The 27,434-nt window shown below is 37.4% G+C and overlaps 3 protein-coding genes and 1 pseudogene across 3 annotated transcripts; all 4 read right to left on the bottom strand.

Annotated features, from left to right (window-relative positions):
* Nucleotides 1-152: 152 nt before the first annotated feature.
* On the bottom strand, nt 153-5,332 carry LOC100914087 (protocadherin beta-2-like). The gene has a single exon (XM_003756640.3). The coding sequence runs from the start codon at nt 5,050-5,052 to the stop codon at nt 2,686-2,688; it is 2,367 nt and encodes a 788-aa protein (XP_003756688.2). The 5' UTR covers nt 5,053-5,332; the 3' UTR covers nt 153-2,685.
* Nucleotides 5,333-7,164: 1,832 nt separating this feature from the next.
* LOC100920080 lies at nt 7,165-10,992 on the bottom strand (annotated as a pseudogene).
* Nucleotides 10,993-13,987: 2,995 nt separating this feature from the next.
* Nucleotides 13,988-16,935, bottom strand: LOC100919816 (protocadherin beta-2-like). Its single transcript, XM_003756658.3, has one exon. The coding sequence runs from the start codon at nt 16,462-16,464 to the stop codon at nt 14,092-14,094; it is 2,373 nt and encodes a 790-aa protein (XP_003756706.1). The 5' UTR covers nt 16,465-16,935; the 3' UTR covers nt 13,988-14,091.
* A 5,808-nt stretch (nt 16,936-22,743) lies between these two features.
* LOC100913825 (protocadherin beta-2-like) lies at nt 22,744-26,628 on the bottom strand. The gene has a single exon (XM_003756639.3). The coding sequence runs from the start codon at nt 25,567-25,569 to the stop codon at nt 23,176-23,178; it is 2,394 nt and encodes a 797-aa protein (XP_003756687.1). The 5' UTR covers nt 25,570-26,628; the 3' UTR covers nt 22,744-23,175.
* Between the last annotated feature and the right edge of the window lie 806 nt (nt 26,629-27,434).

The following is a 27,434-nucleotide window of genomic DNA, read 5'->3' as shown; positions in this document are numbered from 1 at the left end:
GGACTTAAGTCTCTTTGCCTCAGTTTCCTCATCTGTAAGATGAGTTGAAGAAGGAAATATCAAAGTGCTCCAGTATCCTTGCCAAGAAAATCCCAAATGGGATCACAAAGAGTCAGATATGACTGAGCAACAATAACAATACCATCCAGGAAATTTATTCTCTAGAAGTGAGGGTTCTCAGTCCAGAAGTATGTTTCTCTGGGGGAACTGTGTTTCTCTGGAGGGAAAAGATTTCTTGGAAGATTCACCAAAGATGGAACATGGGCAATAGATGATAAAATTTTTATTTGAGATTAACAAGTGAGAAACAGGCAATAATCTGGCAAATAGAACTTGCCTTATGTCTTAAAGAATAGCTTTCATAAGAATGTTAGGGGGAGAAGAAAAGAATGAAACAAAAAGAGCATTATTTTACCATTTTAAAACTCGCACAGAAGAGAGCATAAGGAAACATAGGTAAGTAGTATAATTTTTTAAGTAACACTAAATTTATATTACATTTGAGAGTAAAGTACAAGTAATAGAGATTTGTAATTCCATACGCAACATTCTTGTCTTTTTGATGAAAAATTTTGCATGTTTCTTAATTTTAGAAATAAAAAACTTCAGAATATGAGAGAGTGTGTGTGTATGCTGTTGATTTTCAAAGTGCCTATTTCATCAAATCAACTTCTGAAATAGTCAGAAGAGTAAAAAGAAGAAACAAAAAGGAAAAAATAAAATTTAAATGTCATATATGCCAATTCTACCTGCAGAGAATGTTCTGACATTGAAATTTTTCTCTACATTATCTACACATTCTCTATTTTAAGTTTTAATGATATGAGTATAGAACTGCATACAACTAGACCATTTCTACAGTAATGTTACCCTAGAAAAGAGGCAACATAGTTTAAGAGACAACATATTTCATTGGATTCAAAAATACTTAATCAAAAATTCCTTCTCTGAAGTTTACTACTTATGTGACCATTGTTGAGCCATTGAATATCTATGTACCATGTCTGTACAATCTCTGTCAATTGTCTATTAAGTTATTGCTGTTCCTCAAGCTGAAGAAATCACAAATCTTTTTGGCATCCGATTATGAAAGGAAGAAAAGTGCTTGACCCATATGATTGTATGAAACATAGTTTTAAAATATTTAAAAGTGACATTTTTGCAAATTGAAGAGTAGATTTTTGCCTCAGATAAATGCAACTTTCTTCTACATTCAAATCCAGGTGATAATATATTCTTTAAAAATTAGAAGTGTATCATTAAATGGCATTTTTTCAAAATTGAACAATGAATAGGAAATGAATTGAAAAGCATGTGAAGACCCTTCCAGATTAAATATTGTGCAATAAAATTGAAGTCTCTCAAAGCTCTCAAACAGATATTCAAAAGCACACGCTTTTCCAAGATGGTAATACTCATGAACTGGAATTCTCCCCATACTGGAAGATGATTTAAATAACCAATGAGAAAACAATTATCAGACCTTAAGGAAGGAAAAGAACAACCATTTATTAATACTTATTATGTGCCAGGGACTCTGCTAAGATCTTTACAATTATTATCTCATTTGAACTTCACAATAACACCTGATGTAAAATATCTTATCCAACTAAAGGATGCAAAAAACTCAAATCTATGGGATTGAAGGGGAGAAGTGGCACACACACACACAAAGTGGCTCACAAGGATGACTTTACAGAACCATAACAAAGCCATGACTTTGAAATTTATATTAAGAATAAATAAAGATTAGAAATCATCATTAATGTGCAGTGTCATTGGAATATTCACTGGTCAGAAGTCTGCATTTAATATTTCACAACTATTTCCAAGCCAGAATATGTTCTTCTTCACAAGAATTTAACAGATTTGTCTTCATTACTTTGAAAGAGCTGTATTATAGTCCTTTATTTTCACCAATATATTACTGTTCTTGATGAGTTCTTGATATTTTCCAAAATGAAGTGTTTGTAAGGGAACTGACATCAGAAACCACAAAAAGGAATATTTTCAGTGATGTCTAAAAATTGAAAAACAAAATCCAAGCAAATAGCTTAAATTTTAGTTTTTTGAAGTATGTGGGCAATTATAAAAACTATTGAGGCCACAGCTAATAGGTTACAAGGTCATTAATGTTCTCTGAGAATCTCTCACTTTAAAAGGAATGAGGAACAAATACCAGAACACCTGCCTAGATTGTCCTTCAGGACAACCACAATTATTTTCATTGTCATAATAAGAATGAACTCCTGGAAGCATTCCTTCCTAAGTGATACAGGAGAGGATAACTCTGAGTGAGAGTATGGAGCCACAATAAAGTTTGATACTTAAAAAACACTGGTTAAGGAAGATTAAAATTTAAGTTATAAATTAAAAAGGAAATATGATGGTTCATTCATTTCAAAAATAAGTAATAGGGTAACTGGGAGAAAATTCTATGACTTAAGGGGAAAAGAAGGAAGAAAGATTTGTGAGGAAAGAATGCAGCAGAGAGGAAAATGTGGATGAAGAGGTGGAAAGAGAAGATAAAAATATTATGATAAAATGTAATCATATGGAAATCTATTCTTTTATGCTACAGGAAGTGAGGCAAATAATGGAAGAGGGAAGAGAAGGAAGCTACAAAACCTCATCTCTATGCATTTAAGTCCAGGTCAAACCCTAATTGAAGCCAAAGCTATTCCTTCAGGCTGAGTTTTCAACTGAGTACTTATTTCCATCTGAAGTAGGAAGGGTAGGAATAATAGGCTTTAGGAATTTAAATTCACTGGCTCCTGAGTCACTGGCCAAACATACCTCATACTGGTAACTATGGGATAGGGTTCCTGTCCTGCTGATATTCACTAAGTGTCCTGGGAAATGGTTATTTGAAGTGAAGTGCTTAATGTCAGTGGAATTCTTCTTCTTCTTCCAAAGGTGAATGACAATGAAAATTATAACAGATAACAGGAACAGAAATGAGACAGTAGTCAGGGAAATTATTAGGTAGGTTGTTAGGGAGTCAGTGGGAACTTCCTCCTTAGATGCACCTGGTAGTTTTGCATAGGGCTCAGAGAAGCCATCCACCAAGAGCACATTTAGTGTAGCCATTGTAGACAGAGATGGTTGTCCATTGTCCTTCACCAGCACCACAAGAGTCTGCTTCATGGCATCTCTGTCACTGATGGATCTTACTGTGCGAATTTCCCCATTGTGGGCCCACAAAGTGAAGAGGCCTGGGTCTGTGGCCTTGAGCAGCTGATAGGAAAGCCAGGAATTCTGTCCCCGGTCTCTATCCACAGCTACCACCTTGGTCACCAGGTAACCTGGCTCTGCAGTTCTGGGCACCAGATCATTGCAGGGAGCTGTGCCATTTTGCAGGGGGTACAGAACAAAGGGAGAGTTATCATTCTCATCCTGTACCACAATCTGAACAAGAACCTGGCTGCTCAGTGATGGAGAACCACCATCAGCTGCCCTCACAGTGAACTGGAAAGCTTGGATGGCTTCATAATCCAGAGATCTCAGAGCATAGAGATAGCCATTGTCTGAGTTGATGGAAATGTAGGAGAAGAGGGGCAGGTCGTCAGGCTCTGGAGGCAGCAGAGAGTAGGTAACTTTGGCATTGATTCCTGAGTCCCTGTCACTGGCACTGACACTGCCAATGTGGAGGGCAGGACTGTTGTTCTCCTGAAGACACACTTTATAGGTTCTCTCAGAAAACATGGGAGGGTTATCATTGACATCCGAGATGAGCACTGTGAGATTATACTCAGATTTGAGCCTCGGGGAGCCCAAGTCCATCACTGTAATAGTGATGTTGTACTCAGCCTTGTACTCTCTGTCCAATGCTCCTTCTGTTACCAATGTATAGAAGTTCTCAATGGAAGGTTTCAGGACAAAAGGAAGGTCATCTTGGATGGAGCAAACAATCTTTCCATTTTCCCCAGAGTCCAGATCTGAAACACTGAAAACAGCTACCACTGTCTCAGGAGAATTCTCTGGGATGGGGCTGGTAAATGAAGATATAGTGACTTCTGGAGGATTATCGTTCAGATCTATGACCTGAATAATAACAGTACATTCTGCTGAAAGACCACCCCCGTCTACGGCTTGGATATTTATAGTGTAAGATTGAGCTGATTCAAAATCCACTTTCTCCCTTAAGTAAAGTTCTCCCAATTCCCTTTTAAGGTGGAAAAGTTTGCGAGTATTTTCAGAGGCATGCAAAAAAGCGTAAGATATTTCTCCATAATTCCCTGCGTCTAAATCTGTGGCAGAAACTGTGACAATCTTGGATCCGATGGAACTGTTTTCAGGGATTTGAACTTCATAACGCAGTTGAGCAAACACCGGGGCGTTGTCATTGATATCAACTACGAGGATTCGCACTTGGGCAGTTCCAGATCTTGGTGGGACTCCCCCATCCACTGCAGTGAGAGTTAAAGTGACCTCTGACTGCTCTTCCCGATCCAATGTTTCATCCAGAACAAGCTCTGGGTATCTCTTGCCTTCACTGCTATCTCGAATTTGAATATGAAAAAGAGAGTTGGGACTGATTGTGTAGTTCTGGATACTGTTGCTACCCACGTCTAAATCTTTCCCACTTTCTAGCTGAAACACAGTCCCGGGGGAGGTGCTCTCGGAGATTTTTAGAAGCATCTCAGTTTCTAAGAATACTGGTGAATGGTCATTAATGTCCAGTACACTTAATTCAGCCGGAAGAATCTGAAAGGGGTTTTCCAACAAGATCTTAAAAGGGAGCACACAGGGATCAGCGGGGCCGCACAGCTCCTCCCGATCCAGTTTCTCTGTCAAGAGCAGGTCCCCGGTTCTACGGTTCAGCTGCAAATACTCTTTGTTCCCTTTGAAAACGATTCTGCTCCTCCGATCCGACAGTTCCCCCACTTCCAGACCCAAGGTCTTTGCTACATTGGCCACAAAGGAGCCCCTCTCTATTTCCTCCACTACTGAAAACCGTTTCGGCTCCGAGACCGCCCTAGACACACCCAGTAGAACAAGGAGAAAGAGAACTTGCCTTTGTCGCGGGTTCGTCGCTCCAACAAGTTCCATTTCTTACCCCCTCCTCTCAATATGCGTGCAGCCGAGATGGATTGCAAATGATAATCCGAGGCTACAATTTTTATCCGTTTGTCTGCTCAAAAATATGAGGCTCCCGGACCTTTCCTCCAGTTCCAACTAAGAAAGCTTCTCTTCTTAACGGATTCAGCTCCGTCTTTATGGGAAATGGCGTTTCCGCCGATCTTTTCTGTGAATCTTTAGCCTGCAGCGCCGCCATGCGGTTCATCATCATCTCAAAAAACATAGAAAGTGTGTTTTTCGCTAGAAACGATATTTTGAATTCCTCCATGTATTTCAGAGAATTTCTGGTTCGCTTTTCATAAGAGAATCCATATCAATGTTGCAAGCACTAAGAAATGACATTATCTTGGTTTAGGACGATTTATCCAGCACCTCATAGGTAAATTAAAGAGCTATGAAAAGAATACAACCATTTGTGCCTTTTGACACAATATTTAGGTTCAGAAAAAGTCACATCTTCATGTAGTAGGGCCATCTGGGATGATTTTTTAGAGACCGTGAGGAAGGAGAAGAATAAATCTTGAGGTTGGGGTGCAAAAAGAAGCATTTATTTTCAGCTATAAATATTCTTCTCCTTATGGAATCTAAGAGCATATACTTCTGATGTGATTTTGACAGTTTAAAGTTTTAAACTGCTTTAAGCTACTTAACTGGACTGCAGAAACGACCCTGGAATCTGAGGACTCCTTGATAGCAGGGATGAAATACTGTCCACTATTCTCTCTTCCCTCAAATGAATGCATTCTTAGAAATCCACTCCTGGGACCTGAATCCAGGAAATTATGTCTCACCTGTGTTTTTCCAAAAAGGAGATCCATTTTCCTTACTCTAGGAAGAATGAAAGAATGGGTATATGATCTATTTATTGATTGGGACTCGATATTCTAAAGTTGACTCATTATGAGTCCTGTATGAAAGAATGGTTCTGAGCTGGCCTGTATTTGAAATAGTTTTATTTTTTTTTTTTAACATTTTTATCACTTCACAATAACTCACCTCTCTACAAACACTCTTCTTAATAACAAAATACAATTAAACAAAGCACATCAATACAATGGGAATGACTACTGATTACTTGCACCTTTCAAGACCTATAATGAATCCATTTCCTACAGAGAAAGAGAAGATATGATTCACCTCCTGTCCCCTAAATACATAATAACATTGATTGGAATCTGAAATCTTTCAGATTTGTTTTTCTTTCGATTATTATGCTTAAAATAAATTTATTCTCCTGCTTCTATTTTTGTAATTGTATGGTTCTTACTAATCTTTCCAATGTTCTATGAATTCTTCATATTTGTTTCTTTGCATTTGTTATGTTTTGCTGCATAATAATTGTTTTTTTTTTTATTTAATAGCCTTTTATTTACAGGTTATATGCATGGGTAACTTTACAGCATTAACAATTGCCAAACCTCTTGTTCCAGTTTTTCACCTCTTACCCCCCACCCCCTCCTCCAGATGGCAGGATGACCAGTGATGTTAAATATATTAAAATATAAATTAGATACACAATAAATATACATGACCAAACCGTTATTTTGCTGTACAAAAAGAATCAGACTCTGAAATATTGTACAATTAGCTTGTGAAGGAAATCAAAGATGCAGGTGGGCATAAATATAGGGATTGGGAATTCAATGTAATGGTTTTTAGTCATCACCCAGAGTTCTTTCTCTGGGTGTAGCTGGTTCAGTTCATCACTGCTCCATTAGAAATGATTTGGTTGATCTCGTTGCTGAGGATGGCCAGGTCCATCAGAACTGGTCTTCATATAGTATTGTTGTTGAAGTATACAATGATCTCCTGGTCCTGCTCATTTCACTCAACATCAGTTCGTGTAAGTCTCTCCAGGCCTTTTTGAAATCATCCTGTTGGTCATTTCTTAAAGAACAATAATATTCCATAATATTCATATACCACAATTTATTCAGCCATTTTCCAACTGATGGGCATCCATTCAGTTTCCAGTTTCTAGCCACTACAAAAAGGGCTGCCACAAACATTCGTGCACATACAGGTCCCTTTCCCTTCTTTATAATCTCTTTGGGATATAAGCCCAATAGTAACACTGCTGGATCAAAGGGTATGCACAGTTTGATAACTTTTTGAGCATAGTTCCAAACTACTCTCCAGAATGGTTGGATTAGTTCACAACTCCACCAACATGCTGCATAATAATTGGATTAACTCCTACATCACAATTTATTCTATCAATCATCAGTGTATGAACACTTACCTTCCTTTCAGTTCTTTTCTACTAACCCCCAAAGTTCATCTCCTTCCACATCACACTATAGTAGCTATAGTAATGGCTAGAAAATCCTTTCTAATTGGTTAGTGCTTATTTTATAATGAACTTAGTTACCCAGAATCTAAGTATCTATGTTTCTTTGAGAAAACTCATTCAGTGAAAAAATCTACTCAGAGGTTTGTGAAGTACCCCTATGAAAACCAAAAGAAAAAGTTAAGACTCTTCCATGGGAAGTTAGGCTGGTATTGCACATCCTAAAATGTTGTGACACTCTCCTTTCCTCATTTCACATTCATGTATTAGTTTTTTTTCTTTTTCAAATGATTGATATTTTTGTTTTTACATACATTCATTTCCCAGGATATATCTTCTTCTTCCTATTCTCAAGCATTATTAAGTGACAATCAAGAAGGAAAAAAACAGATATGTCATGCTAATTAATGCATCAAGCAAGTTGAATATTTTTTCCCAATCATCTCTTTTTGGGACCAAAGTTAGGCAGTATAATTTCATATCATTTAGTTTTGATTTTTGGTTGTTGTTTCTATTTGTTTTAAGTAATTGTTTATGTTGGTTTTTTTCATTCTTTTTTCTTATTCTGTTTTCTACCACTTGTGTTTGAATTCCTACAATTTTCTATATATTTCAAATGTATTTTAGAATCATTCTGGACCTGCTCCTTAGGTGCATCTGGTAACTGCAAGTAGGGATCAGAAAAACATCCATCAGGGGTACATTTACTATGGCCATTGTGGACAGAGGTGGTTACCCATTGTCTTTCACCAGCACCACGAGCTTCTGCTTGATGACATCTCTGTCACTGATGGATCTTGCTGAGCAAATTTCCCATTGTAGGTCCACAAAGTAAAGAGGCCTGGATCTGTGGTCTTGAGCAGCTGATAAGAAAGCAGGAATTCTGTCTCCAATCCCTATCCACAATTACCACCTTGGTCATCAAGTAACCAGGCTCTGCAGTTCTGGGCACCAGATCATTGCAGGGAGCTGTGCTATCTTGCAGGAGGTACAGAAAAGAAGGAAGAATTATCATTCTCATCCTGTACCACAATCTGAACCAGAACCTGACTGGTCAGTGATGGAGAACCACCATCAGCTGCCCTCACAGTGAACTGGAAAGCTTGGATGGCTTCATAATCCAGAGATCTCAGAGCATAGAGATGGCCATTGTCTGAGTTAATGGAAATTTAGGAGAAGAGGGGCAGGTCTTCAGTCTCTGGAGGCAGCAGACAGTAGGTGACTTTGGTATTGATGGATTCCTTAGTCCCTGCCAGTTGGTACTGATATTGCCAATGAGGAGAACAGTAGTGTTGTTCTTCTGAAGGTACATTTTGTAGGCTCTCTGAGTAAAAACTGGAGACTTATCATTGATAAAAGAGAGAAGTACCATGATATTGTACTCAGAATTGAACCTTGGAAATTCAAAGTCCATCACTAAGTGATGATGTACTCGACCCTGCTTTCTCTGTCCAGTGTTCCTTCTGTTATCAATGTGTAGAAGTTCTCAATGGAAGGTTTCAGGGCAAAAAAAAAAAAAAAAAAAAAGCCATACTTGATGAAGCAAACCATCATTGTGTTTTCCCCAGACTCCAGGTCTGAAACACTGAAGACATCTACCACTGTGTCAGGAGAATTCTCTGAGAAGAAGTAAGTGAAGATATACCCAACTCTGTTAGATTGTCGTTCAGATCTATCACCTGAACAACAACAGTACTTTCTGCTAAAAGCCCCCCTCCCATCTGTAGCCTGAATGTTGATTGTGTAAGACTGAAGTAACTCAAAATGTACTTTTTCTTTTGAAGTTCACCAGATTTTTGTGTTAGTTGAAAAGTTTTACGAATGTTTTCAGAAGCATGCAAAAATGTATAGGATGTAGCGGCATTATTTCCTGCATCGAAATCTGTCGTTGAAACTGTGACTACTCGGGATCCAATTGAACTGTTCTCAGGAAGCTGAGTTTCATACTGGGACTGAGTAAACATGGGGGCATTGTCATTGATATCGACTACAAGGACTCGGACTTGGACAGTCCCGGACCTCTGTGGAGTTCCTCCATCCCAGCAGTGAGAGTTAATCGAACTTCAGGCTGTTTCTCCCGATCCAGGGCTTTATCCAGTACAAGCTCTGGGTATCTCTTCTCCTTGCTACTGTCCCGAATTTGACTGTGAAAATGAGAGTTGGTTACGATCTTGTAGTTCTGGAGACTGTTGCTTTCTACATCTAAATCCTGTGCATTTTCTAGTACAAATATAGTTCCAGCGGAGGTCGGTCGTTAATGTTTTCCACTATTAGTTCACCCCGAACAATGTGAAAGGAACTTTCCTGTAAAATCTAGAAAGGTAGCACAAAGAGAATAGCGAAGTCGCATAGGTCTTCCTGGTCCAGTTTCTCTCTCAGGAGCAGATCCCCGGTTTTAGTATGCAGCTGCAAATGCTCTTTATTCCCTTTGAAAACATGCCTATCCCCGAGCTTTGACAATTCTCCCACCTCCAGCCCTAAGGTTGTTATGTTTTGCTGCATAATAATTGGATTAACTCCTAGATCACAATTAATTCTATAAATCATCAGTGTATGAACATTTACCTTCCTTTCAGTTCTTTTCTACTAACCCCCAAAGCTCCAATTCCAACTAAGAAAGGCCTTTTCCACACTGGACACAAAAGAGCTTCCCTCCATCTCCTCCACCACCGAAAACTGCTCCAGCTCTGAAGCCGCCTCCAGACAAACCCAGCAGAACAAGGAAAAAGAGAACTTGTCTTTGTTGCGGAATCATTCTCCTTTCCCATTCTGTTGTTCCTTTTAGCTCCTCCTGGCAAGGGTTTAGCCCAGCTAGAATCCAAATTGACAGAGGCTGGGAGAACTGATCCCTTTCTCCAGCTGCAACTAGCAAAGCTTCTTCTCTGCTTCCTTAATGTCTAATTCTGGTCTCTCGGGATATTGACTTAATAGCGGAACTTTTCTGGTTCTTATTCTGTAGCGCCCCCATGCAGCTTTTCATTGTTTTTCTCAGAATGAAGTAAGTAATGTCATTGGGAACAAGTATTAGATATCTTCGTATTCTATTTTGTAGTATAAATGGTGTATGGTTTCCTTTCCTCTGGGCGATCAACATCAATGTTATAACAACGTTACCCCATAACACACACATATGTGCATATATATATTTGAGTTTTTTTAAAAAAATTGTTTAAAAAGCATATATGCTTCAGTCAATAAGGTCTTCCAGACCTTAAAGGCAATAATAAATATTTTACTACAAAAGAAAAGACTTGAAATTAAAAAATAAAGTCACACTCAATTCTACAATGCTTAGCTGAGCAACCTTTTGAAAGCAAATGATAGGATGGGGTGGGGAGGAAACAAGCAGCGACATTCCAGATTGTAAGCAGCTGATGCTTCCTATTTCCTTCGTTTTCGAACTTAGAAGAGGGGAGAGGACAGGAGGGAAGCGAAAACATTCCTTATTGGATCTTTCTGGTCATCAAAAGTCTTCTTTCATCTCAAATGGAATGGTGCAAGGGCTTTGTGGCCAATGGGTTCTTTACTAACAGAAATATGGGTAACACCCTCTCTGTTTTATGATTCATCACCCAGGGTCGCTAGGTAGTACAGTTGATGGAGCACCAGGCCTGGAGTCAAGAAGACTTATCTTCCTGCATTCAAATCTCAGACACTTCCCAGATGTGTGACCCTGGTCAAGTAACTTAACCTTTTTTGCCTCAGTTTCCTCCTGTGTTAAAATGAGCTGTACAAAGAAATATCAAACTACTCCAGTATCTAAAACCAAAATGTGGTCAAGAAAAGTCTGGCATGACTGAACCACAACAACAGCAATACCACCCAGGAAACTGACTCTCTGGAAATGCAGGTTCTTATCCCAGAACTGTGTTTTCCGTAGAAGAGAAAAAAAGAACTTCTTGGAAGATTCACTATGTGAGTAATAGAAAATGCTAAAGTCTTTATTTAAGCAAATTGGTGAAGAAAGTGGGAGGCAGTAATCTGGCAAATTAAACTTGCCTAATATTTCAAAGAATGATTCTTATAGGAATCCCAGGAAGAAAAAAGAAGAAAACAAAAAGAACATCATTTTATCACTTTAAAACCTGTACAGGAGAAACTAGGAAAAAATATAGACAAGAAGTACAATTTTGAAAATAATATTAAATTTATAATATGTGCATTTTGAAGTAAGGTGTAAACAGATTTGTGGTTTCATATACAAAACTTTGTTCTTTTTTATGAAATTATTTGCATGTTTGTTAAATTTAGAAATAAAAAACTTAATATATGTGTGTGTGTATATATATATATACACATATATGGAGAGAGAGAAAGAAAGAGAGAGGGAGAAGGAAGGAGGAGAGGGAAGAGACAGAGACAGACACAGAGAGACAGACAGACAGCAGAGAGAAACAGACAGAGAGAAATTCTGAAGCATCTTTTAACTTTACTTCTCTCCTACCAGGGGGATTAATAATTCCTGTGATTTTCAAAATCCCTAATTCACCAAATCAACTTCTGAAACAGCCAGAAGAGAGAAAAAGAAGAAACAAAAAGAAAAGAATAAAATTCCAAGGATGGATATGATGATTCTATTTGCAGAGAATGTTCTGACATTGAAAACTTCCCCTGAACCACCTTCACATTCTCTATTTGAGGTTTTAATAATATAAGATCACGAGTATAGAACTTCAGACAAAAAAATAATTTCTAACAACGAAATAATTTCTACAATAATGTTATCGAAAATAGAAGTATCATGGCTTAGGCGATAATATGTTTAGTTTGAGTCAAGAATCCCCAGTCAAAAATTTCTCCTCGGTCACTTTCTACCAATGCGATAATTATTGAGCCATTGATTGTCTTATCTATGTACCAGAGGCTACTCCCTACCAATTATCTATTATGAGTTGTTCCTCATAATGAAGAAATCACAAATCATTTGTGCATCGAGTCATGAAAAGAAAAAGAAGTACTTGCCCAATATTGAACCCCAAGTAATGATAGAATAAGACATGATTTATCTTTCTAATCTATCTTTCAAAATAATAAAAAAATGATTTTTTGGCCAATTAAAGAATAGATTTTGACCTCAAATAAATGCAATTGTCTTCTACTTTCAAATCCAGGTATTTGGTATGAAAATTAGGAAGTGTCATACAAAAAATAGAAATGATGTTTCTTTAAAATTGAGCAATGGCTGAACAGAAACTGAGATAAAAGAGTTGTAAAGATCCTGTCAAGTCAGATATTTATAATAATATTCAGAAAGTCGACCAATAAAATCTCTTAAAGGCTTCACAAAGATATTATTAAAGCATATACTTTGTCCAAGATGGTGATACTCATGAACTGGAAATGTTCCCCAAAATGCAAATTATTTAAATAACTAGAAAAGAAAACAGACATTTATTTAAACTTATTTTCAAGCCTTGAAGAAGGAAACAAATAACTATTAATTAATACTTATTATATGTCAAGCACTCTGCTAAGATCTTTGCAAATATTATATCATTTGAACCTGATCACAAGTAGATGTTGTGACTTTTGAAAAGATATAAAAATTCAAATCTATGGGATTAAAGAAAAAAAGGGGGGCACAAATATATACAAAGTAAATCACAAGAAAAACTTTACAAATCCATAACAGCAGGCAGTACTTCACTTCTTAAAATTTTATTAAAGACATGTAAAGATTAGAAATAATCAATAATGTATAATGTCACTGGACTATTTGATGGTCAGAAGTTTGCACTTAGTATTTTACAGTTTCACAAACCAGCATATAGTCTTTCTTTACAAGAATTTACAGTAGAGTTGTCTTCATAAAATGTATTTTTGCAATTTTTTCATCCAAACCTTAGTGCTCTTGAGGAGTCCTAATTAGTTTCCAAAAACAGGCTTAGGGGGTTGACATCAGGAACCACAAATAAGATTATTTTCAGTAACATCTATGCACCATTTAAAAACAAAATCTAATGGAAAATGTCATCCTCATCCAGAAAAAGAACTATGGAGACTGGATGTGGATGAAAACATAACATTTCCACCTTTTATTTTTTTTGTCTTTTTCTTTGCTTTTTCTTTCTGATGGTTTTTCCTTCTTGGCATGATTTTTCTTGCTCAGTTTGACAAATATGTTTAAAGTGTTGCACATGTTTAATTTATATCAGATTGCTTGCTTTTTAAAATATATGGGTAATTATAAAAACTATAGGGGGTCACAGCTAGTAGATTACAAGATCTTTCTGAACATCTTTCATTTTAAAAGGCATAAAAAATCAGAAAAGATGGCTAGATTGTCCTTCAGGAGAACATTAGCTGTTTCCATCGACACAATAAGAATGAAACCGTGGAAAATATTTTTTTCCTAGGAGATACAAGATAGGATAACTCTGAGTAAGAATATGGAGTCACAATTAAATGTGAACATGTGAAAAAATTTGCTGAATTATTTGATTAAAAAATGTTAAATTTAAAACTATAAATGAGGAAGAAAAGATTCTAATACCTAAGGGGAACAAAGGGAGGAAGAAGAAAAAGATTTATAGAGAAAGAATGCAAGGAAAAAAAGAAAATCTGTGTGTAGAAGGGAAAAAAATATAAAAACATATGATAAAATGTAATCATATGGAAATATGGAAAGAAGACAAATAATAAAAGGGGGAAGGGAAAGAGGTCATAAAATCTGGCCTTTATGCATTGAAGCATGAGTCAAACCCCAATTCTAGCAAAAGCTATTCCTTAAGGCCGTTTTCAATTGAGTCTTCATTTCCTTCCAAAGTTGGAAGGGTGGGAATAACAGGCTTTAGGAACTTAAATTCATTGCTTCCTGAGCTACTGGCCAGACACACCTCATACTGGTAACTCTGGGACAAAGTTCCTGTCCTGCTGACATCCACTAAGTGGCCTGGGAAGAGGTCATTTAAAGTAAAGCGACTAATGTCAGTGGTATGTTTCTTCCTTTTCCACAGGCGAATGGCAATAAACACAATAACAGAGGCCAGGAAGAGAAAGGAAACAGAGGTCAGGGAAATGACTAGGTAGGTAGTTAGGGAGTCAGTCTGGATCTGCTCCTTAGGTGCATCAGGTAACTGCAGGTAGGGCTCAGAAAAGCCATCCACCAAGAATACATTTATTGTGGCCATTGTGGACAGAGGTGGTTGCCCATTGTCCTTCACCAGCACCACAAGCCTCTGCTTAATGGCATCTTTGTCACTGATGGGTCTTGCTGTGTGAACTTCCCCATTGTGGGCCCACAAAGTGAATAGGCCCGGGTCTGTGGCCTTGAGCAGCTGATAAGAAAGCCAGGAATTCTGCCCCCAGTCTCTATCCACAGCTACCACCTTGGTCACCAGATAACCTGGCTCTGCAGTTCTGGGCACCAGATCATTGCAGGGAGCTGTGCCATTTTGCAAGGGGTACAGAACAAAGGGAGAGTTATCATTTTCATCCTGTACCACAATCTGAACCAGAACTTGGCTACTCAGTGATGGAGAACCACCATCAGCTGCCCTCACAGTGAACTGGAAAGTTTGGATGGCTTCATAATCCAGGGATCGCAAAGCATAGAGATGGCCATTGTCTGAGTTGATAGAGATATAGGAGAAGATGGGCAGTTCTCCAGTTTCTGGAGGCAGCAGAGAATAGGTGATTTTGGCATTGATTCCTGAGTCCCTGTCACTGGCACTGACACTGCCAATGTGGAGGGCAGGACTGTTGTTCTCTTGCAGGTACAATGTGTAGGCTCTCTGAGTAAAAACTGGAGAGTTATCATTGACATCGGAGATGAAAACTGTGAGATTATATTCAGATTTAAGCTTCGGGAATCCCAAGTCCATCACTGTAATAGTGATATTGTACTCAGCTTTGTACTCTCTGTCCAGTGCTCCTTCTGTTACCAACATGTAGTAGTTTTCAATGGAAGGTTTCAGGGAAAAGGGAAGATCATCTTGGATGGAACAAACCATCTTTCCATTTTCCCCAGAATCCAGATCTGAAACACTGAAGACAGCTACCACTGTCTCAGGAGAATTCTCTGGGATGGGGCTGGTAAGTGAAGATATAGTCAGCTCTGGAGGATTGTCGTTCAGATCTATCACCTGAACAATAACAGTACATTCTGCGGAAAGGCCTCCACCATCTGTGGCCTGGATATTTATAGTGTAAAACTGAGTCGACTCAAAATCCACTTTTTCCTTTAAATAAAGTTCTCCTAATTCCTCTTTAAGATGAAATGTTTTGTGAATGCTTTCAGAGGCATGCAAAAAAGCGTAAGATATTTCTCCATTATTCCCTGCATCTAAATCTGTGGCAGAAACTGTGACAACTTTGGATCCAATGGGACTATTCTCAGGGATCTGAACCTCATAACGCAGCTGAGCAAACACTGGGGCGTTATCATTGATATCCACTATGAGAATTCGGACTTGGGCAGTTCCAGACCTTGGTGGGACTCCCCCATCCACTGCAGTGAGAGTTAAAATGACCTCAGACTGCTTCTCCCGATCCAGCGTTTCATCCAGTACAAGCTCTGGGTATCGCTTGCCCTCACTGTTATCTCGAATTTGAATATGGAAAAGGGAGTTGGGACTGATTGTGTAGTTCTGTATACTGTTGCTTCCTACATCTAAATCCTTCCCATTTTCTAGCAAAAACACAGTCCCAGGCAAGGCGCTCTCTGGGATTTTTAGGAGCATCTCAGATTTTAGGAACACTGGCGAATGATCATTAATGTCCAGCACACTTAATTCAGCCGGAACAATCTGAAAGGGGTTTTCCAACAAGATCTTAAAAGGGAGCACACAGGGATCAGAGGGGCCGCACAGCTCCTCCCGATCCAGTGTCTCTCTCAAGAGCAGATCCCCAGTTCTACGGTTCAGCTGCAAATACTCTTTGTTCCCTTTGAAAACGACTCTGGTCCCGCGATCTGACAGTTCCCCCACTTCCAGGCCAAGAACCTTTGCTACATTGGCCACAAAGGTGCCCCTCTCCATCTCCTCCACTACAGAAAACTGCTGCGGCTTGGAGGCAGTCCCAGACACACCCAGAAGAACAAGGAGAAAGAGAACTTGCCTTTGTTGCGGAATCGTCGCCCCTTCCTGCTCCATAGTTCCTTTGAGTCCCTCTTCTCAATCTGTGTAGCCCAGATCGATTGCAAACGGTAATCCGGGGCTGCTACTGTCCGTCTGTCCGGTATCTCAGAAATGTGAGCACCTCGGATCCTTCCTCTAGTTCCAGCTAAGAAAGCTTCTTATCTCCTTGACTTATTTAGAGCTATTTTGTGGGTATCCGCCCATCTTTTAGGTGTCTTCTTAGCTTGCGGCGCCACCACGCGGCTCATCATAATCTCAGCATGCCGAATATAAAGCAGGGAAAGTGTGTTTCACATCAGTTGCCACATCTTGAATTCCTCTAAGTATTTCAAAACATTTCTGGTTCATTCTTTACAAGAGAGTCCACATCAATATTTCAAGCACTAAGAAATGACAGCACGTTTTAGTTTAGGACAGCTCTTCTAACGCCTCACAGATATTAGTATAAACCGGGGCAGGGGTCCTCAAACTTTTTAAATAGGGGGCCAGTTCACTGTCCCTCAGACTGTTGGAAGGCGGCACTATAATAAAAACAAAAACTTTGTTTTGTGGGCCTTTAAATAAAGAAACTTCATAGCCCTGGGTGAGGGGGATAATAGTCCTCAGCTGCCGCATCTGGCCCGCGGGCCGTAGTTTGAGGACCCCTAAAGCACTGTGAAAAGGACGCAGCCATGAAGGCATTTTGTCACAATATTTAAGTTGAGAAAAAGTCACACCATGTATGCAATAGGCCCATTGGGGTGGTTTTTTTAGAGGCATCATGGTCTTTGAGGCAGAGAAAGAATAAATGGTAATATCGGGGTGTAAAAGGAAGTATTTTGACCTTATTTTCAACTATGAACTTTCTTCTTCTGAAATCTGTCTATAATACACTCTGGACAGTCCCATATACTTCTGATGTGAATTTGAGCTTTAAACTTTAAACAGTTTTAAACTGCTTAACTGGGATTAGAGGAATGCTCTGGAATTTGAGGTCTCCTTGACAGTAAGGATGAGATACTATAAAACTACTCTCTCCACCCCTACCCTCACCCAAATGAGTGTAAATATACAGTTCTGGAAATCCATCGACCAGCACCTGAATCCAGGAAATTATATTTGGTCTTGTGTTTTCCCAAGGAGCTCCAGTATAGAGCAGAAAGAATGAGGACACGATCTACTTATTGATTGGGAGCTGATATTCTAAGGCTGATTCAATCTGAATTCTGTATGAGAGAATAGTTCTGAATTACACTTATTTTTAAAAAAGATTTTATACATGCTTTTAAAAATATGCTTATCACCTTATAATGAATCTATTCTACAAAGATTCTTCCTAATACAGTTGAGCAAAGCAAATCAATATGACGCAAATGCCAAAAAAATTATACACACCATTCAACACTTATAATTAATCAATTTTCCCCAGAGAAAGAAGTTACACTTTGCCTTACAGTCCTTTAAATGTATAATGGGACTTATGAAAATTTTTGCATAACTTCACATGTGCCTTCTAGGTGGGAGGAGTTGTGATGGAGAGGAAGGAAAGGAAAGAATCTGAAACTCAAAGTTTATATATATATATATATATATATATATATATATATATAGTAATGTATGTAATGGGGAGGAAATAAAATTATCAAATTAAAATTAAAGGTGAATGAATGATTGCATTGTTTTGAATCCTGATAACTTTCAGATTTATTTTTCTTTAGATTATTTATGATGTAATTTATTTTTCTGCTTCTACTTTTGTTGCTGTGTTGGTTCTTACAAATCTTCTCAAAGTTTTCTGAAATCTTCACATTTGTTTCTTTGCATTTGATATTTCTTGCTGCATAATAATTGCACTAATTCATATACCACACTTTATCCAGTCATTCAACAATGGATGATCACTTACATTCCTTTCACTTCTTTTCTACCATCACCTGCCTCCTCCCACATCATAGTACATTATTTATGGTAATGGGTAGAAATACTTTTTTACTTGGGTGATGTCTAGATATCCAAGTTTCTTCAAAAAAACTCATTCAGTGAGAAATCTACTTGGAACCTTATGAAATAGCCCTATGAAAACCAAGTTAATATGATGTTGCACGTCCCACATTGCTGTACTAAGGAGAACTTTCCTGACTTCACATTCTCATGTATTAGTTTGTTTCTTTTAAAAAATATTGATATTTTTTGTTTTCTTATATATACACTATTTCCTAATTTATTCCTTTTATTTCTCCATCCCCAGAGATCCACCACAGATAATAAAGAGAAAAAACAGATCAGTAAATCTAACTAACCCATCAACCAATTTGTATATCGTAGCAAATCTTCTTTGGCGCCAAATTTAGGCATTACAATTTCATATCGCTTAGTTTTAATTATTGGCTGTAATTTTGATTTGTTTGTTTGAATATTAGTTTATAATGCTTTTCTGTTTTATCCTACTTCATTTTCTACCATTTGATGTTTGTCTTCGCATGATTCTGTTAAAATTTCTTATTTCAGTGCACTTGGATTCAATTACATTTTTGCATCACAATTTGTTTAACCATATTCCAATTGATAGACATCCATTATATTTCCAGTACTTTGCTATTTATATATTGTCTATTAATGGTAGTAGTATGTATTAGTAATTAGTAATGTATCAGCTATTAATGCTAGCATATTAATGGAATATAATTGAAAATGCATGTTAATGTAACCAAAGGAGAAGCTAATTAGCCTCTTGGGTGGCAGGGCTTGAAATCATGAAATATTTGATTCAGTCTCATCTCTGATACTTACTGTGTGATCTTCAGGAAGTTCCTTAGCCCCTAGGACTCAGACATATTTATTATCACTTAAGAGAGAAGTGGTATCTGCTTCATGGTGGAGTTTGATTATTTTTATTCATTAAAATTATTATTTCTTTTGAAAAGTTATGTTGCATGTGTTTGTCTTAAATAACTGTTTTCTATTTTCCAACATTGGTAAATATACCTTACTTCATAAAACTCTATATCAAATTAAAGGTCTTTAAAAACACAAAAATATCTTAAAGACAATGAAGGAAGCAATTGGTCTGAATAACTTAGGGGAGACAATGTGCAAACATGTACAGATGAGATTTAAAGCCTGCCTCTGGCTATTATTACTTGTGTGACATTGCACAAATAGCTTAATCTCACTTGGTCTCAGTTTTTTTTATATGCCAAACTAAGGGGTTTGAACAGATAACTTCTGGTGTCTCTTTCAGCTCTGGATCTATTATTTTATAATATCTGAAGTTCTTTGATTATTTTCAGATGGTCAAGTAATACTACAAACCCAGATACTAAAAGTAGATCATTTGACATTCCCTTATTTGAACAATGAACAATTGAACAATGGGGAAATAATGGGATACATTCATGGAAAGTAAAATAAGTAAATGTTCATGTAAAATTATTAAACTTCAAACTCTTTTCTTTTGAAAGATGTTTAGCATCAAATACAATCCATTACTTAAGAAGTATTACAAGCTTATTAAAAGTGGTACACCAGAACTACATCTAAACACCATATTCTCTTGCAAAGATCAGTTTTCATCATTAATTTATAATATGGGGTATTCAGAAATCAGAGTACGATGCTTCCTTTAGAATGTCTCCAAATAGAGATACATTCTATATTCAGAATAATTCATTTTATTGTTCTTTTTATTAGCTTCACAAAGATCTATTATTACAAAACTTTATACTGATTCCTTGGAGTCTATTATTTTTCTACCATTTTCTCAACAATTGTTACAGCTGTGATCAAAATTAGGGATCATCGTTAAAAGAATATTTTCTACACGACTTTACTTTGTCCCAGCAATATCACTACTAGGTCTGTGCCCCAAAGAAATAAAAAAAAAGAACCTATATGAATAAAAATGTTTATGACAAATTTTTGAGATGGCAAAAGAATTAAAAATTAAGGGAATGCCTAATTGGGGAATGCTCATATAAATTGTAGTATATGAGTTATGTTTTAAGAAATGATAAGCAGGATGTTTTAAGAAAAACCCGGGAAGACTTATATGAACAGATACAAAATGAAATGAACAGAACCAGAACATTGTACATGGTAACAACAATATTGTATGACAATAAACTGTGAATGATTTAGCTATTCTCAGTAGTACAATGATCTAAAACGATTCCTGAGGACCACTGGTGAAAAATTCTAAGAAAGAATTGATAGTGTCTGAATACAGATTAAAGCCACTTTATTTATTTATTTAATATTTTCCCTTAGTTACATTCAAAAAAACATTTTTTACATTTATTTATAAAATTTCTGAGTTCTAGGTTTTTTCCCTTATCCCCATCGATAATTAAGAAATTACATGTGAAGTTATGCAAAACATTTCTATAAAAGTCAAGTTGTGAAAGAAAAATCTCCTACCCAAAGAAAAATAAAAACCCTCAAGAAAAATTAAGTTTAAAAACAAGAGATAGAGAGAGAAAGAGGGATTGCTTCAATCTGTATTCAGACATAATCAGTTCCTTCTTTGGATATGGATATGATTTATCATTATAAGTCCTTCAGAGTGGCCACAAGTGATAATATTACTGAGAGTAGCAAAGTCATTACTGCTGGTTATCCCAGAACATTGCTATGATTTAAAATATAGTACATTTCACTTTGAGTTCATAAAAGACTTTCCAGGTGTTTTTTTCTAATAGTATCATATTTGTCATTTTCCATAGAATATTAATATTCCATCACAAACACATACCATAATTTTTTTGAATCATTCCCTAATTGATGGGCATTCCTTCAACTTCCATTTTTTTCCCCTGAGAAAAGAGCTGCCATGAATATTTTTTGTGCATATGGGTCATTTTTTTTTTGGGGGGGGGGGGGGAGGAAATCTCTTTTGGTATTCATGCCTAGCAGTAGTGTTTTTAGATCAAAGGACATGCATGAATTTATTGCTCTTTAGCCACAAATACTTTTGGATCATTTATCAGTTGGGGCATGGCTCTCTTTTTTTAAAAATAAATTTGGCACAGTTCCCTCTATGTTTAAGAAATGAGACCTTATCAAAGAAACTTGTGAAGCAACTTTAAAATTTTTTCTCTTTATTATTCCTATTTATTTTCTGGGTTTTCTTTTGCGATATGGCTAATGTGGAGATACTTTACATGACAGCAAATGTATAATCTATATCAAGTTGTTTGCCCTCTCAAGGAGGAGAGAATTTGGAACTCAACATTTTAAAAAACAAATACCAAATTTTGTGTTTATATGAAATTGAGGGGAAAATATGTATTAAAAATTTCAATATAGTAAAATGTTAATAAATATCAAAGAAAAGAGCTATAGTTATATATAAAATTATAGTAATCACAGCAACAAAGTTGTAAAATTATAGCACCTCTGAAAATTTCATAACACAGAAGAGAATGAAAATGAGAAAAATACAAATAGACCTGAATTACCATTCAAGAGAAGCTCAATTGTATTCATCAAGAAAAAGATGAACTTTGGAAAACATTCTCTTTTTTCTTTTTTAAAAAGCTTTTTTTTATTTTCAAAACATATGCATAGATAGTTTTCAACATGCATGCTTGCAAAACCTTGCCTTCCAAATTTTTTTCTTCCTCCCCTCCCCACATCCTCTCCCCTAGACAGCAAGTAATCCAATATATGCTTAACGTGTGCAATTCTTCTATATATATTTCCACAATTATCATGCTGCATAAGAAAAATGAGATCAAAAAGGAAAAAAATGGGAAAGAAAACAAAATGCAAGCAAATAAAAAAAGTGACAATACTATGCTGTGATCCACACTTAGTCCCCACCCTTCTCTCTCTCTGGGTACAGATGGTTCTCTCCATCACAAGACCACTGAATCACCTTCCTATTGAAAAGAGTCACATCCATCAGAATTGATTATTGTGTAATCTTATTGTTGCTGTGTAAAATGTTCTCTTGGTTCTACTTACTTCACTTAGCATCAGTTCATGTATGTCTCTCCAGGCCTTTCTGAAAACATCCTGCTGATCATTTCTTATAGAACAAGAATATTCCATAACATTAATATATCACAACTTATTCAGCCATTGTGCAAGTGAAGGACATCCATTCAGTTTCTGATTCAGCCAATATAAAAAGAGTTGCTATAAATATTTTTAGACACGAAGGTCCTTTACCCTTCTTTAGGTTCTATTTAGGATACAAGTCCAGTAGAGGCACTGCTGGATCAAAGGGTATGCACAGTTTAATAGCTTTTTTTTTTTTTTTGCGGGTGGGAGGGGTTGGGGGGGTGAGAAGTTCTATATCTTCAGAATGGTTGGATCAATTCACAACTCCACCAACAATGTATTAGTGTCCTGGTTTGGAAAACATTTTCAGCAAATGATTTTCAAAACAGACAATTCCATAAAAATCAAATCTGAGGATGTTCAACACATTTGTTAAATTCCTTGATCACAAGCATTAAAAGTCTAAGTTTGAAATGTGACAGAGAATGTATTAAAGTTCACTCTGCTAAAAACCGAGAAATTTGAGTAAACTAGAAAAAAAATCCAATACAAAAGAAGAATAAAAAGATGAAGGCTTTTCAACTTAAGGATGCAAGGAGAAAGGCAAAATGTTTGTGGAAGTGGAAAAGAGAATGAATATTATAATAAAATGGGATATCATAGAAGTATATATATTTTTTGCTATAGAAAGAAAAGCAACGTTGTGAGGTGGGAGGATGATCCACTGAAACAAAGGGAAAAACATTAAGTGAAACAAAAGCTATTTCTTAAATGTGGGTTTTCAATAGAATTCTGCCCACTTCCCTCAGCAGGTGAAAGGCTGGGAATAATGGGCTTCAGAAATTTAAACTCACTGATCCCTGAGCCACTGGTCAGGCAAACTTCATATTGGTATCTCTGAGACAAAGTCCCTGTGCCACTGACATTCACCAAGTGATCTGGGAAGGGGCCATTTGGATTAAAATGACTACCATAAGCAGCATCTCTCTTCCTCTTCCACAGATGAATGGTAATGAAGGTAATAATAGAAGCAAGGAAGAGAAAGGAGACAGAGGTCAGGGAAATGATTAGGTAAGTGGTAAGAGAATCAGTTTGGACCTGCTCCTTAGGTCCATCTGGTAACTGCAGGTAGGGCTCTGAAAAACCATCTACCAGGAATACATTTATTGTGGCCATTGTGGACAGAGGTGGTTGCCCATTGTCCTTTACCAACACCAGGAGCCTCTGCTTGATGGCATCTTTGTCACTGATGGGTCTTGCTGTGTGAACTTCCCCATTGTGGGCCCACAAAGTAAATAGGCCTGGGTCTGTGGCCTTGAGCAGCTGATAAGAAAGCCAGGAATTCTGCCCCCAGTCTCTATCCACAGCTACCACCTTGGTCACCAAGTAACCCGGCTCTGCAGTTCTGGGCACCAAATCATTGCAGGGAGCTGTGCCATTTTGCAAGGGGTACAGAACAAAGGGAGAGTTATCATTTTCATCCTGTACCACAATCTGAACCAGAACTTGGCTACTCAGTGATGGAGAACCACCATCAGCTGCCCTCACAGTGAACTGGAAAGTTTGGATGGCTTCGTAATCCAGAGATCTCAGAGCATAGAGATGACCATTGTCTGAATTGATGGAGATGTAGGAGAAGAGGGGCAGTTCTCCAGATTCTGGAGGCAGCAGAGAATAGGTGACTTTGGCATTGATTCCTGAGTCCCTGTCACTGGCACTGACACTGCCAATGTGGAGGGCAGGACCATTGTTCTCTTGAAGGTACAATTTGTAGGTTCTCTGAGTAAAAACTGGAGAGTTATCATTGACATCGGAGATAAGCACTGTGAGATTATACTCAGATTTGAGTCTTGGGGAGCCCAAGTCAATTACTGTAATAGTGATATTGTATTCATCCTTGTACTCTCTGTCTAGTGCTCCTTCTGTTACCAATGTGTAGTAGTTTTCAATGGAAGGTTTCAAGGTAAAAGGAAGGTCATCTTGAATGGAGCAAACCATCTTTCCATTTTCCCCAGAATCCAGATCTGAAACTCTGAAGACAGCTACCACTGTCTCAGGAGAATTCTCTGGGATGGGGCTGGTCAGTGAAGATATCGTCAGCTCCGGAGGATTGTCATTCAGATCCATCACCTGAACAATAACAGTACATTCTGCTGAAAGGCCCCCACCATCTGTGGCCTGGATATTTATAGTGTAAGATTGAGTCGACTCAAAATCCACTTTTCCCTTTAAATAAAGTTCTCCTAATTCCTCTTTAAGGTGGAAAGTTTTTCGAATGTTTTCAGAGGCATGCAAAAATGTGTAAGATATTTCTCCATAATTTCCTGCATCTAAATCTGTGGCAGAAACTGTGACAACCTTGGATCCAATGGAACTGTTCTCAGGGATTTGAACTTCATAACGCAGCTGAGCAAACACTGGGGCGTTGTCATTGATATCAACTACAAGGATTCGGACTTGGGCAGTTCCAGACCTTGGTGGGACTCCCCCATCCACTGCAGTGAGAGTTAAAGTGACCTCAGACTTCTCTTCCCGATCCAGTGTTTTATCGAGTACAAGCTCTGGGTATCGCTTGCCCTCACTGCTATCTCGAATTTGAATATGGAAAAGCGAGTTGGGATTGATGGTATAGTTCTCTAGACTGTTGCTTCCTATGTCTAAATCCTGTGCATTTTCTAGTACAAATACTGTTCCAGGGGAAGTGCTCTCTGGGATTTTTAATACTGTCTCAGTGTCTAGAAACACTGGTGAATGGTCATTAATGTCTTCTACCATTAATTCAGCTGGAACAATCTGAAAGGGGTTTTCCAATAGGATTTGAAAAGGGAGCACACAGGGATCAGCGGGGCCGCACAGCTCCTCCCGATCCAGTTTCTCTCTCAAGAGCAGATCCCCAGTTCTACGGTTCAGCTGCAAATACTCTTTGTTCTCTTTGAAAACGACTCTAGCCCGGCGATTTGACAACATCCCTACCTCCAGCCCCAGGGCCTTTGCCACATTGGCCACAAAGGAACCTCTCTCCCTCTCCTCCACCACAGAAAACTGCTTTAGCTCTGAGGCTGCTCCAGCGACACAGAGTAGAACAAAGAAAAAAAGAACTTGCCTTTGTTGTAGAATCATTGACCATTCCTGCTCCATTATTCCTTTGGCCCCCTCCTTTCAAGCTGGGTAGAGCAGCTCAACCGAAAATGGTCACCAGAGGATATAATTGTCTTCCGTTCCTTAGAAATCTCAGTATATACAAAACACGGTCTTTTCCCTCAGTTCCAGCTAACAAAATTTCCTTTCTCCTTCCCAACAATCTTTGTCTGTATTGACGTGCCAGCAGATCCTTTGGTCTTCTTAGTTTCCAGCGCCACCATGCGGCTTGTTTTATTATGCTTCTCTTAATTCTGCTAATTTTTCAAGTACTGAATATCTTTTAAGGGACAGCTTATCTTGAATTCCACTTGGAAATTGACAGAGTTTATAATATCTCTTCTACAGGGTGATCTGGATCAATGCTGTAAACATTCACAACTTCACTTCAAAATATTGAGATATGTGTTATTTTAAATTCGTTTAAAAGGAGCTCAGTCTTTAGTCAATGATGCAATCCTCTCTAATCTTTCTAGCAATCAATAGGCTGTTTCATAGGCCCATTCTACGATTTTTAGGGTAGAAATCCTTTAGAGAACCAGGGTAAAGAGAGGAATAAATAGCCAAGCTTGGGTTGGAGAAAGAAACGGAATTCTTTTTAAAAGCAGCTAATGTTTTCTGTTTTCCTCAAGTATGTGAGCCCATAAGGCTAAAAAGAGATTCTAAGAAGCTTTTAATCTTAAAACAACTATGTTCTTAAAAGCCGTTCTACACAACTGAAAATTTGTAAGGACTTGTGACCCAAGGGACGCTTTCCTAGTAAATTTTGGATACTAATGCTACCTGATTATTTTATGATTGACATGATTATCCTCAAAAGGAAGACTATAGTGGTCTGAGCTCAGAATTGTGTGGTTTTTTTTTTTTAGAAAACAAATTTCTTGGAAAGTTTCCTTTGGACTGAGCAGGGGCATCAGGAGAGAATGAAAAATTTTTTTGAGTTACATCAGTTTAGAAGAGAAGAAACAATTTGACTGATGGTCCTTTGCTCCTATGTGAAAGAATGACTCTTGTTGTAAGAAAGAAAAGAAGGAAGGGGAAAAGAGAGGAAGTGAAAGAGAGGGAAGAAGGAAGGAAAGAAGAAAGAAAGAAAAAGAAGGAAAGAAGGAAGAATGAATAAAAAAGAAAGGAGAAAGGGAAGGAGGACAGAGAGAACAATAAGGACCATTCTTTAAATTGTACAGAGTACAAAAGGAAGAGCAGAAGAAAACAAAAGTAATACAGTTTTAAAAGTAACATATTGAATTTATTATTCATACATACAAAGAAAAATGTAAATAATGGAGATTTGTGGCCTAATATACAATCCCTTCTTTCTGTTCTACTTTTTGTAATGAAATACTCTTGTGGGGTTATTTTTTTTGTACAGTTCAAAATAAAAAATAACATAAATCCAAGTAAAAAGATATAGCTCTGAGGAACTTTACTTTTCCTTTGTTACCAAGAGAAGAGTGCTTTTGAATTTGAAATTTAAATAATTTGAATTATTTCACCAAATTAACTTCTGAAATAACCAAAGGAATGCAAAAAGAGAATATAAAAATTCCAATGGTGTTTCTGATGATTTTCTATGCTGTCTTGACATTGTAAATTCAACTTCAGTTTCACTTTTCCTATATTAGCTTTTCCTATATTAGCTTTTAGTGATGTGGGGTTATGAATCATTTCTATATTAATGTCACAAAATAAATGATAACATGATGGGGTTGAGTAGAACACAGAAGACTGGATTTGGAGTCAGAAATACCTAGTTATAAATCCTACCTCTGACACTTAATAGTTATGTAACTATTGCTGAATGGTTTAACATGTACGTGCCTATGCCTCTGGCAACTCCTTAAGAATTATCTATGAAGTCACAGATA

Source organism: Sarcophilus harrisii, chromosome 2 (assembly GCF_902635505.1).
Source record: "Sarcophilus harrisii chromosome 2, mSarHar1.11, whole genome shotgun sequence".
Lineage (NCBI taxonomy): Eukaryota > Metazoa > Chordata > Mammalia > Dasyuromorphia > Dasyuridae > Sarcophilus > Sarcophilus harrisii.
This window is presented reverse-complemented; position numbering and strand designations above follow the sequence as displayed.